The sequence below is a fragment of the Mercurialis annua genome, linkage group LG4 (assembly GCF_937616625.2).
Source record: "Mercurialis annua linkage group LG4, ddMerAnnu1.2, whole genome shotgun sequence".
In the NCBI taxonomy this organism is placed as follows: Eukaryota; Viridiplantae; Streptophyta; class Magnoliopsida; order Malpighiales; family Euphorbiaceae; genus Mercurialis; species Mercurialis annua.
The window spans coordinates 30,556,710-30,568,525 of NC_065573.1; the positions used below are offsets into that span (position 1 = coordinate 30,556,710).

Below are 11,816 nucleotides of genomic sequence, written 5' to 3' on the forward strand. Positions count from 1 at the left end.
TAAACTAGATATCAATTTCCGTTAACGAAAAAGAAATTGATTTGGCTTACCTTATTAAGTCAATAACAATATTTGCTTTTCTTGGATTTGGAGACTTTATAATAAGAAAAAAAGAAACAATTTGCTGGGTAATATTCTTTTAAAATAATAATAAAAGAAATAAAGAAATAATTTAGGTAAATATCATGAATGGATTTTTTTTCCTGATTTCATTCTATATATGACAACATATTTATAAAAAATTCTTAGGTAAACTCATTCCACCACGTCATCCATAAACTAAACCTATCACATTATGACACGTCATTAAAATAATGGCACTATTGTAATATTACTATTTAAAAGTGTAAATAAGTAATAAACAAAATTACGATAATGTCATTATTTTAATGACGTGTCATAGTATGATAGGTTAGTCCACAGATAACGTGATAGACTAAGTCTACCTAAGAATCTCTCCATATTTATTATAAATTTTTAGTTGATTTTTTTCTTTCCATAATCATTTTAGAAAGAATCATTTGATTTACGATTTATTTAGGAAGGAGATTCATATATGACAACATATTATAATTATTTGATTTTAGCTATTGTCTTTCCATATCCATTTTGATAACAGTTGTTGATTTATGCTTATTTATGAAAGATGAAAAAATAATAACAAATCACTAATAATAGTTTAGGGAGGAAATATTAGTCAACATAGCAAACATAAAAAGAAAGCAGCATAAATGTGGATATTTCATCTGAAATACAAGATTATTAATAGAACCGGCCGGTTTAACCAGTTTTTTAGTTGCCGGTTCCGTCCGGTTTTCACGGTTTGTACTGGTTTAATTCGGTTAGATCGGATTTCCGTTTTAAAAAGGTTAAATGGACCGGATTGGTGGCTGGTTTGTACCGGTTTTAAAACAATGGTTTTCAGTAAACCGGTCCGACCAATCGATCAGTTATAAAAACACTGGATATGACACGTAGGTATCTACGGAAAACAAATTGTCACACAGCAAGCAAATCAGCTTACTGTGATAACTTCAACGATTAACAATGGAGAAGTTCAGAGCAATCCATCGTATCTTCCGGCAACGGTCCATCTTCCGTCAGTCCACTCTCCGCCTCTCCGCTCCAGGCATTTGACTTACTTACAATTTCCTCTTAATTTCAATTTCATTTTCTTTCACTTTGATCAGCAATTAATCACTCTAAAACCAGGTTTTGATGGAAGAGAATACGACTCGCCGTTCTTCCAATATCAGAAGAACCGAGAATTGCAGACATATACAGAACCTCGTGTTCCTGGCGCATTTCAGTGTTATAGTAAGAGAGATTTTGGTACAAAAACGATAGTTAATCGAAATCCAGTTTTTGAGACGCTGGATAGTAATGACATAGCGCGTTTTAAGGAAATTTTAGGAGAGAAAAATGTTGTTGAAGATGAAGATAGATTGGAATTTGCTAATACTGATTGGATGCATAAGTATAGAGGCTCCAGTAAGCTTCTTCTCTTACCTACAACTACTGATCAGGTATGGTTTGATTCTAAATGTAAGGTACTTTGGAAGAAATATTATTAGGTTTAAAATGATATGATTTTGCAGGAGTTTAAATTAATTTGTTGATTAAGATTTGTTTCGAGTTATTAAACAAGTTCAATGGTGATATAGTGATTTCTTTGGCTCACTGGAAATAATTCCTTTATTTGTTAGTGCATTTTAGTATACAGATGATACATATGCTTTCTTTGTTTGCAGGTTTCAGAGATTCTTAATTATTGTAATTCTAGACATTTAGCTGTTGTTCCTCAAGGCGGAAATACCGGTCTTGTCGGTGGAAGTGTTCCAGTTTTTGATGAGGTAATGTCATTCTCCTACTTATTAATGTTTTTTACTTTATTTGTTACGAATGTGTACAGTATACTGTTATTACCAGTTGCAATGTGCAGGGACATCTTATCATTTTCAAAATAAACTTAATTATATATATATATGTTCTAACGGTTCTTGGCCACTCCGGTTCATAGTCAATATATGTAAAATGTTGGGACATTATTAAATTAGACAGTCCCCATTTTCAAATTTTAGTAGTTGATAGAATTCTAAAATTCTCAACACCAAAATAACTTAATTATGCTCAAGTATAATAGAGACTTGTAGAATAGGGACTACCACATTATGGAGAAATAGAATAAAAGTGATAATTAATACTACCAAAACATATAATATTCTCTTTGTTTTTTCTGTTGAAGACAACATATAATATTCTTAATTACCCTTCTAAATGTGAAATGACTTCGAAACTATATAATCAAAGAAGAAAGCAACAAAAGGAGTGAGGCAATGACAGCGGCTGTTGGCTATGTTACCAACTCATGTACAACCTTAGGCTCCCAAATCTAAACCAAATTTTCTAAATTTTTTTTCTGAAGTATAAAATTAGGTATGATTTTTCTACCACTGAAAGAAGAATACAAATTTAGAAGATACCTTCTCACCGAAATGGACTAGGATCATAATTGGGACTTGGGCCATGCCAGTGTGGACAAACTTGTACTCTGTGTATTCCTAAAACAACGATATGGAATATTACAAATGTGCATATGCAACTGCAACTGCACATGCCAAAACATGTATAATGCCAACAGCCTCAAATTCAGGTGGAACACAAGTAGGTGCATAGGCCTTGGGCACTGGTGACTTTCCCTAAGTACATCAAGATGAGACCATAAACTGTTCTATTTACTATTCTAGTATTGTCTGTTCCCCGACCATTTACAGATCAATGGATGTATCACATGCATTCGTTAATTGTGGAGATATGACTGCATGTTTTTGTATACTTATTCACCATAAATAATCTTCTTTACTCTCTTGAATGTAAAGCTAACTCATGATTTGTTCCCCAGGTGATTATTAATTTGAGCGCAATGAATAATATTATATCTTTTGACAAGGTAGGCATCTTATCCCACTTATCAATTTGAGCGCAATGAATAATGTTTATAGCTTTCTAGAATTCTTACATATGTAGAATAAATGACTATACATGCAAAAGCTCGTGTGGCCTGAAAGATCTGATTTCAATTCCCAGTAGCCACATATTTATCTCTACAGTCAGAAAAGAGTACATGCAAAATGTTACTCATGAAATGCTTCCAGTTCCTATTCTGGGGGTGTTTTCTTTTCATGACTCTGTTTTGCAGCTGTAGTTTGTAATCTAAACAAAAGTTGGACCTGTGTATCATAATTTGTAAGTTTTGTAGAAGACATGTTCCAGTTTTTTTATATCTTAGATTCTGGTTTGTTAACTATAGTTAAAATTGCTATTTACGGAGGTAGGAATTTGCTTGTGAAAATGCTAGAGATGGTAGAGCTTTTGTTCCTTGTCTAAAAGCCTTCTTTAGGGAGAGGGGTGTATGAGGAAGTATAAGAGACTACCCGTGTGTGGCTGACAGCTTTCTACAAGGTAGGATAGTCATTGACAGTAGGTATTTTTTGATAAATGCACCATCATGGGTATTGATAAGGGTCTAGTTCAGGGTAAACAGCTGTGAAATGATTAATTGAATGTGTTGAGGTTTGACCCCAAGAGATTTTGGAAAGAGAGGTGTGGTTTTGTTTTTTGAGCAGAAGGTGTGGTTTTCAAGAAAATAAAAATAATTTGATGTGTTTCTTGATAATGATTGGATATTTTCTCATGGTACAATCTGGAGAAATTTGGTGCTGTCTTGTTCCCTAGAGATGAATGAATTATTACAGATGCTCATCAAACAAGGTGGAAAAAAAATGAGGTCTTTTTTATGGGTCTTGTTGTAAGTGCAAACCAAGTAAAATCTTTTTAAATACTTTGGTGATATTGCCAGTCCATCGTAATCCTTCGGTAGTTTTATAAGTAGGATTGTTTATTTATCATAGTAGTACCATTTGTTAATGAAAACTAACCTGTTAATAATGTGCAAATTTGGATCATCTATGCTATGCTTCTTAAAGTGGTTAGCTGTCTCTACTTTTCAGGTTAGTGGCGTATTGGTTTGTGAAGCAGGATGCATATTGGAAAATCTGATATCTTTCCTCGATAACCAAGGGTAATTGTCCAGAATTTCTGCATTATTGTCTTGACCCACGACATATTAAAAAGGACCAGGGAAAATAAATAAAAATTGGATGATGCAAATAATTTGAAGTTCATTCTTGATTTCCCTACTTGAAACACAATGGCAATTACTAGATAGTTTGTTAGAAGCAACTGGTAACATCTCATCTCTGAGATGATCAATCACTGTTGATAAATTTTATGGTGAGAATGTTGTTTATTTTCATAAAAAAGTACTCGTGAAGCTGAATGGTGTTCGATTTTCTTAAAATTCTGTCCAGCCAATTTTTCATAATCTTGGACCTTTTGATTGAATATGCACGGATGGAACTTTGACATCATATTGAATCTTTATTCAAGTAAATTATGCTTTCATTCAGATTTATTATGCCACTGGACTTAGGTGCCAAAGGAAGCTGCCAAATTGGTGGAAATGTTTCAACTAATGCTGGTGGTCTGCGCCTTGTCCGTTATGGTTCACTACACGGAAACATACTTGGTGAGAATTGTTGATATCTAATGCAATTTGATAACTACAAAGTGAAAATCACACACACATACAGCTCTTTCTATCTCTCGCTCCATATCTTTTTTGGGTTCATTTGATGTTCACAGTTAAATAAAACTAACTTGAATGCAGAATTTGGTGACTACAGTCATTCTGTTTATTCTTAAACATGTGCTGGGTTTATCTTACAGGTCTGGAGGCTGTTCTAGCAGATGGTAGTGTGCTTGACATGCTTGGTACATTACGTAAAGATAATACAGGATATGACTTGAAGCATTTGTTTATAGGTATGTGCTAAACACTTTAGATTTTACGTTTGTATTTTGGTTATGTTCCTTGTTTAGTGGATTATGTAATTCGTGTATCTATGCTAACTCTGGTATAGGAAGTGAAGGGTCTTTGGGAATTGTAACTAAAGTGTCCATACTTACGCCCCCAAAGCTATCTTCAGTAAACATAGCTTTTCTGGCATGCCAAGATTATCTCAGCTGCCAGGTATGATTTTGATCATGTGAATAAGTTCCTTTATCTATCTCATGTTTGGCATATAATGCTCACTATGATTGAGATAATACCCAAATCAACAAAGCCTTAATCCTAATATAGTTGGTTTCAGCTGTGTGAAGCTTTTTCTCCTTTTTACCTTAGATCATGATTATTTTAAAACGTACTTTTAGCATCAGTTTGGTCATCTAGTGGAAAAATGTTTAGCTAGATTTTTTTGCCTAGTCCAAGGATGTCTCTCCCGTTCTTACTGTTGGATTTGTTGGAACTTGTTTAGCAGTTTAAATTGTTTAGATCAAAAATTAAACAGTGTGACAATTTGGTTTGGCTTTCCCCAAAATGCAAATGCAAATACCTTAGTAAACCCAATAGCGTCAATTGTATTATATATATTTATACAGAATGAAATAAAACATAAATTTAGACTTGAAGTAGGATGATCAGTGCTAATATTTAAAGGACCTCTATATCATTTTCTTCAAGGCTTATCAGAATAGGCAAAAGAAAACATATTTAACTCCCACATGACTAAGATTTAACTAGAAATTGATGTTACAGTTTTTTTTAAAAGAGAACAATTTAATTTGATAGGTAATTCTACTAGAAATTGTGTTTTTGAGGTTTCTTGTTTTCTCTTTTGATTTAGGACAGATTTGAGAAATCTGTTGTGCGTATGATAGAGTAGAATATAGCAAACCAGCGGAAGTAACCTTAAGTTCAGAATTTCAGGTGTAGAAATTAAGGGAAAATGAAGAAGAGAAAGACAAATCTTCTAAAAATCAACACCTAGAGGCTAGAAGGGTTTAGGCAATCACATCTAAGAGGGTTTAAGGCAATCACACCTAGGTTTTCGGTAAATATAGTCGACAAAATTCAACTGAAATTATGCTAGTTCTCTCTTTTAAAGTAAAACAATATAAGACTTTAAGTATTTATAGATTCAAAGAAACACAGATCAATAGGCAGCACGCCTCCCTAGCAGGCTGTGGGTAATCATTAACTTATTTATATATAAAATAGCAATCTACTTTAAGGTTTAAATATATACTACGAAGATTACAATTAATCCCTAGAAAGCTCAACCTCGAATTTTGAAGTTTTTAAGCTGTAAAGACAAAAATCCATTGATTTTCCATTCCTCCATGGAAGTTGGAAGAAATAGAAACACTTCTATCTTTTTGACACAAGAATAGGGAACACATTACCACTTTGAGCTTCTTTGGTATCTTGAACAATATAAAGTTGATCTCCTTTGTCCTTTGCACTTGTGTATAATCATTTTGTAGATGTTCTTCTTGCTGCAGTCCATGATGAAGTTCTTTCTTTGCTTTGACTATTTTTTCTCTATTAATTTCTTGAATTTGCAAATTTTAAATTCTGGTTGATTAGGGAATTCAGATTTTGTTAGTTCTCTCTATGAAAATAAAACAAACGAAATTTTTATATAATCGAAGAAACCCTAGTGCTACTAGATTTTTTTTTTGCCAAATAGTGCTACTAGAATTACTAATCCTAAACTAGGTTTATTAAAATAATACTAATTAGGAAAATTTTAAATCAATTAAAACTCCTAAACAATACGTTAAATAGAATAAAGGACTCCTAAAATATTATTCTAGTAAAGCTGAAAAAGAAATACCCTTTGGATGTTAAATTGTAAATCAACATCAAATAGTCTTTATCCCAAATTTGACTGGAGTCGGTTACATGGATTCTCTTTCTTCATTCAATGCGATTTTGAGAAATCTCTTCAGGAAGGCCCATAGTTATTAAGTAATGCTGAATTGTTTTTTTTCAAGCTTGCTTTGGTATTCCTCTTCCTCTCCCTCTCTCCACTCCTTCTACCTTAATATGTTCAATCTTTCTAACTAGAGCATCAACTAATCTACGACTTACATGACCAAACCATCTTAATCTATGTACTCGTAACATATTCTCAATAGAACTAACTCCTACTTTTCTCCTAATTTAGTCATTACTTATTCTATTTATTCTTTTATGACGCACATCCATCTTAAGTTTAACAATCTCATCTCTGCTACACTTATCTTTCTTCCTTTTCTGCATCATCTTTCTTTATTTTAGCTTCTACTTTTCAGTCAAATTTTTTTTGCACACTTTCTTTTCTCTTCTTTTTATCAGAAACTTTTGTTGGAAGCAAAGAGGAAACTCGGAGAGATTCTATCTGCATTTGAATTTTTGGACAGCGAGGCAATGGATTTGGTAAGTTTGTCATACTAGTCTTAATGTTTTTCATTTGCAACAAGGAAGTACAGTCTCTAGCAGCTGCAAAGGCATTCTGTGAGGGCCTCTGCTTCCCTGTAGTGCGATTCAATTGTTTACCAAAGCTATTCATAATATTATTTCTGACCAATTTGGTAATCTAATACATGTTATCAGATGTAAGGTAGAGAATATCATTATGAGATCCTTACTTTTTGTTTTCTAATTGCATCACTGAGCAACTATTCTAAAGTCCAAATTTATCGAACTTTAATTACTGTCAAAATTTGTGATGATTTTGAATAAGATGTCAAAATGTAAATGGAACATAGCTTTTCTTTTAACGTTGTTCTCTAGCAGGTCTAATCTTTTCTTCGACGATATCTGAATGGATTATGATGAGATAACTAATATCCCGTGCTTAATTTGTCAAATAAGTGCTGGCAATTTTACTAGACAGTACATGGGCGTTCTTTTATTTATTTTTTGCATGATAGCGTTTTGAATGGTTAAATAAATCTGAATCTAAAATAGTACATAGATATCGTTTCAGTTTTGTGTGCTAAAAGGAGTCCGACACTTTTCAAATTTTGATGGATACAGTGTTTAGCCAGCCATCGTAACAGATTTTTGATTGATTGAAGGGATTATAGAGTTTTGCTGGCAATCAGCTTTACATTGGATTTGTTAGTTAGCTGAGTTTTACATTTTAAAAAAGAAAGTTTCAGCTTTATTCGTAATTCTCTACCATTTCTGATATCTACAGAAGACTTCAAAAAATCCTTTTTCTTTTCTGCTATGTTATACTCCATCCATTTCCCTAATCTCCTAAAGTCAAACATATAAGTGGTTTTGTTTGGATTTCTTTCTTTGATGTATCATCTTTTTATGAGTTGGAGTAGGTGCCTTCAGGTCAATGTGATATTGCAGTTCACGTAGGTGTTTCCGGTGAATAGTACTGTCATGATTAAATCTGGCTGTTTAGTAAAAAAAAATTGTTCTAGAAGTTGTTTGGTATTATTAGCTAGAAAAACAATATTTTTTTTCTTTCTAAAATCTATAAACATACTCTGTCTGGTTTTTTTCTTTCCCAATTCGGGATAAAGCAGAAAAAATACATGTTTCTCTGAAAAGTAGACTTTTAGACTCCAAAGCTTTTAAATTTTGCTTGAAAGTTCTAAGAAAACAACATTAAGAGCAATTTTGAAGCAAAAACAGTAGAAATGAGCATTGCATGTTTTCTTTTTAATCGCAAAGGCACTCGTTATGATGAGTGGATCATGGTGTAAATTTAGTTGTAAATGATTTGGTATATTTTAGTTTCCTTACTATAGATAGTCGGAAAAAATATTAAATTTGTGATTCCAACATATAAGCAACTTGCTTTATTAATATTCTCCTACAAAGTATGCTCATTATTTTAAGTAAATGAAGTTGTGTTGGTGTCTTATCATCCATTTGCTTGAGTCATGCTTAATGTACTGCATCTAGCAGGTTCTGACCCATTTAGAAGGTGTTCGGAATCCATTGCCTCCCTCAGTACACAACTTCTATATTCTGATTGAGACAACAGGCAGTGATGAATCTTATGACAAGTAAGTTTCTTGGCTGTATAATTTTTCTGTGCATCTTTGTATGGAGTTCTTTTTGTTCTTGCAGAATATTCATAAGAAAAATCGGTTGGTATTTTGAGATTGAGGTCCTTTATCTAGCCATTCTTTGCATTGTCCCAAATGGATTTTTGAATTCTTTTAACAATATATTGGTATATCGTATATGTATGTGATAAGACTTTAGTTATTCTGGGGTTACTAGACTCTTCCATTTAGCTTTGGCAGTAATTTGATAAGTTAGGAACACCAAGTAGAGAGGGATTATTGTTATTATTGCTATCCTTGCATTTTTTGAGCTCCTGAAATGCCTCAATTTCGCCTTAGAAATGTAAGATTTCTCGTTCCATGGCTGCATGTCATTCTCAATGATGTCCTGACAAATACATTTTCCTTTAACAAAGTTGCTTAGTCTTGATGTTTTCAGTTGCTGAATTTGTTTGGCACTACTGTTAACTTTTCATTGTCTACTATTACCAAAATGGATATTTGTTTTACTCCTTTTGTGGTCGATGTATTATGACCTTGTTCTGTTAATTGCCTTCTGTTACTTACATGTCCATCTATCTAAATCCACATTTCATGTGATTGTTTACAGAGAGAAGCTCGAGGCATTTCTACTTAGTTCAATGGAATCTGGTTTAATTTCTGATGGGGTTATTGCACAAGACATAAACCAAGCATCATCATTTTGGCATATACGTGAGGTTCCTATTTCTTGCTCAATTTGATTTCCTTATATGCAATGTTTTGAAAGTTTTTGAGTTGAATTTTTACCTTTGTGGACTTCAATTATGATCTATGAACAGATATTTTATATTTTATTTTGTGCCTTTCATTTTATCCAAATGTACTCACTCTCACTATTTCGGACCTAATATTTTAAAGGGTATAAAAATGTACAACTCCTCTCTTAAAATTCTCCATTCTCTTTCATTTAAGCCAGTTCTCGAGATCGGTGCACCTTCTAGCTTATCATGAATGTTTACCAACCAATTTATATGGTACGATGTTGGAGAATAATGTCGATCGCTTAAAAGGAAAGGATTGGATTTGGAAAGACTCAAGAGTTTTACGTCAGAGATGAACGTTTTTTTTAAAGATTTATATGTTTACAAATAGGAATTCATGCTGTTACACTTCAATTTTTCAGTACCCACAATAATACAGAATAAATGTGATGGTTCAAAAATAAATGTAGTTGTACACTTTATTTGGCCACAGGGTATACCAGAAGCATTGATGAGGGCAGGGCCCGTGTACAAATATGATCTGTCATTACCTGTTGAACAGATGTACAATCTTGTACAAGAAATGCGACAGAGATTGGGTAAGCAAACTATCTTAAATCCCTAGTGGTTTTCTATACCTAATGATAGATAAGAATCCAAGATAATTAACTTGACACTCTTTGGTTAAAGAACCAAGATCACTGAGTAGATAAATTGGAACTCAAATACAGCTTAATTTCAATTTCCTAACCTAAACTCTAAAAATAAAATGACTAAAAACACTCAAAACCAATTGATCTTGTTCCCATCAAGATTCATGTCACCGGGCTTATCATTATATTAATTTTCGCATGTTTTGTTTTTCATTTTATTACAGCTCAGAAGGCCAAAGTAGTGGGATATGGTCATTTGGGAGATAGCAATTTGCATCTCAATATATCAGCCCCACAATATGATGATTCGGTACTTTGATAATCTCTGAAGAAGTAGTTCTCATGGTACTTTTCTTTGACTAAACTTTCAATGGGATTGCAGATTTTAGCACAAATCGAGCCATATGTATATGAGTGGACATCCAAACACCACGGAAGTATAAGTGCAGAGCATGGCTTGGGACTTATGAAGGCCAATGAGATCTTTTACAGCAAGTCACGTGAAACGGTATGTTTCTTCTGAACTATGTGATACATTAAGAATGCATCTAGTATTGTTGGGGTCAAAATTATTGTTTCATTCTTATACTTTAAAAGATTACTGTTTTCTCTTGATATTTTCAACTTTATGCAATGAAAACCCTCAGTTATCTAATACCTAAATGTAAGTGGAGAAACAATAATTTTATAAAATGCAAAAAATAACAATTATTATTTCGACCTAATCTCATCTCAGGAGTTTAATGTTTGAATTATTTCCCTTTAATAGGTGCAAGTCATGGGTTCCATCAAGAAGTTGCTGGACCCTAAAGGAATACTTAACCCATATAAAGTTCTTCCACACTCGCTCAGTTCTTGCGAATGAGGTAATGAACCTAGACCACTGAATCTATGTTCTCTATCTGAAACTCACAATTTTCCTTCTCGGAGAATGATTTCGAAATAATTCAGATTTCACAATGTCTATTGAGTAATCGGCATTTGCAACAAAAAGAGGGGAAGAAAGTGTTGTTAGACTAGAGTTACATGGGGTAACTCAAGTTTGAAGGGAGATCATTTTGTGCTCCTGACACAGTTGTCGCGGATTTACATAAAGAAGTAAATAAATAAATAAATCTCGAGCGCTTATACCATTTGAGTTATAGCTCATTGGTAATATGCATCACAGTATTGGATATGTAAACATTTATATACTCCTTATGGATGCAATTAAAATTCAATGCAGTGATGGTAAACAATTTACATAGACAAGTACATGAGTAAAGTTTTATTTTATGTATTTTAATGCACGTGGCTTGTTATATATTTATTCCAAATTTCAAAATAAACCATAATATTTTATAAATAATCTATGATATAGTCATGTTTGGCCAAAACATGTTGGTAACAGAATAGTTATTTGCACCCACATCATTATATTGCAAAAGCTTAATAATTTATCAAGACATCAACAACATTAATAGACTGAAATATTATTTATAGATTGCATATTATCAAT

The 11,816-nt window shown here is 32.8% G+C and overlaps 1 protein-coding gene across 1 annotated transcript; it reads left to right on the plus strand.

Annotated features, from left to right (window-relative positions):
* The first annotated feature begins 990 nt into the window (after positions 1 to 990).
* Positions 991 to 11,597, plus strand: LOC126678009 (D-2-hydroxyglutarate dehydrogenase, mitochondrial). Its single transcript, XM_050372856.1, has 16 exons — positions 991 to 1,129; positions 1,213 to 1,526; positions 1,752 to 1,853; positions 2,903 to 2,950; positions 4,011 to 4,081; positions 4,470 to 4,588; positions 4,789 to 4,884; positions 4,983 to 5,092; positions 7,244 to 7,324; positions 8,819 to 8,919; positions 9,533 to 9,641; positions 10,159 to 10,264; positions 10,543 to 10,628; positions 10,701 to 10,826; positions 11,088 to 11,184; positions 11,270 to 11,597. Exons 1-15 carry the CDS (start codon positions 1,048 to 1,050, stop codon positions 11,181 to 11,183), a joined length of 1,647 nt encoding a protein of 548 aa, XP_050228813.1. The 5' UTR covers positions 991 to 1,047; the 3' UTR covers position 11,184; positions 11,270 to 11,597.
* The last annotated feature ends 219 nt before the right edge of the window (positions 11,598 to 11,816 follow it).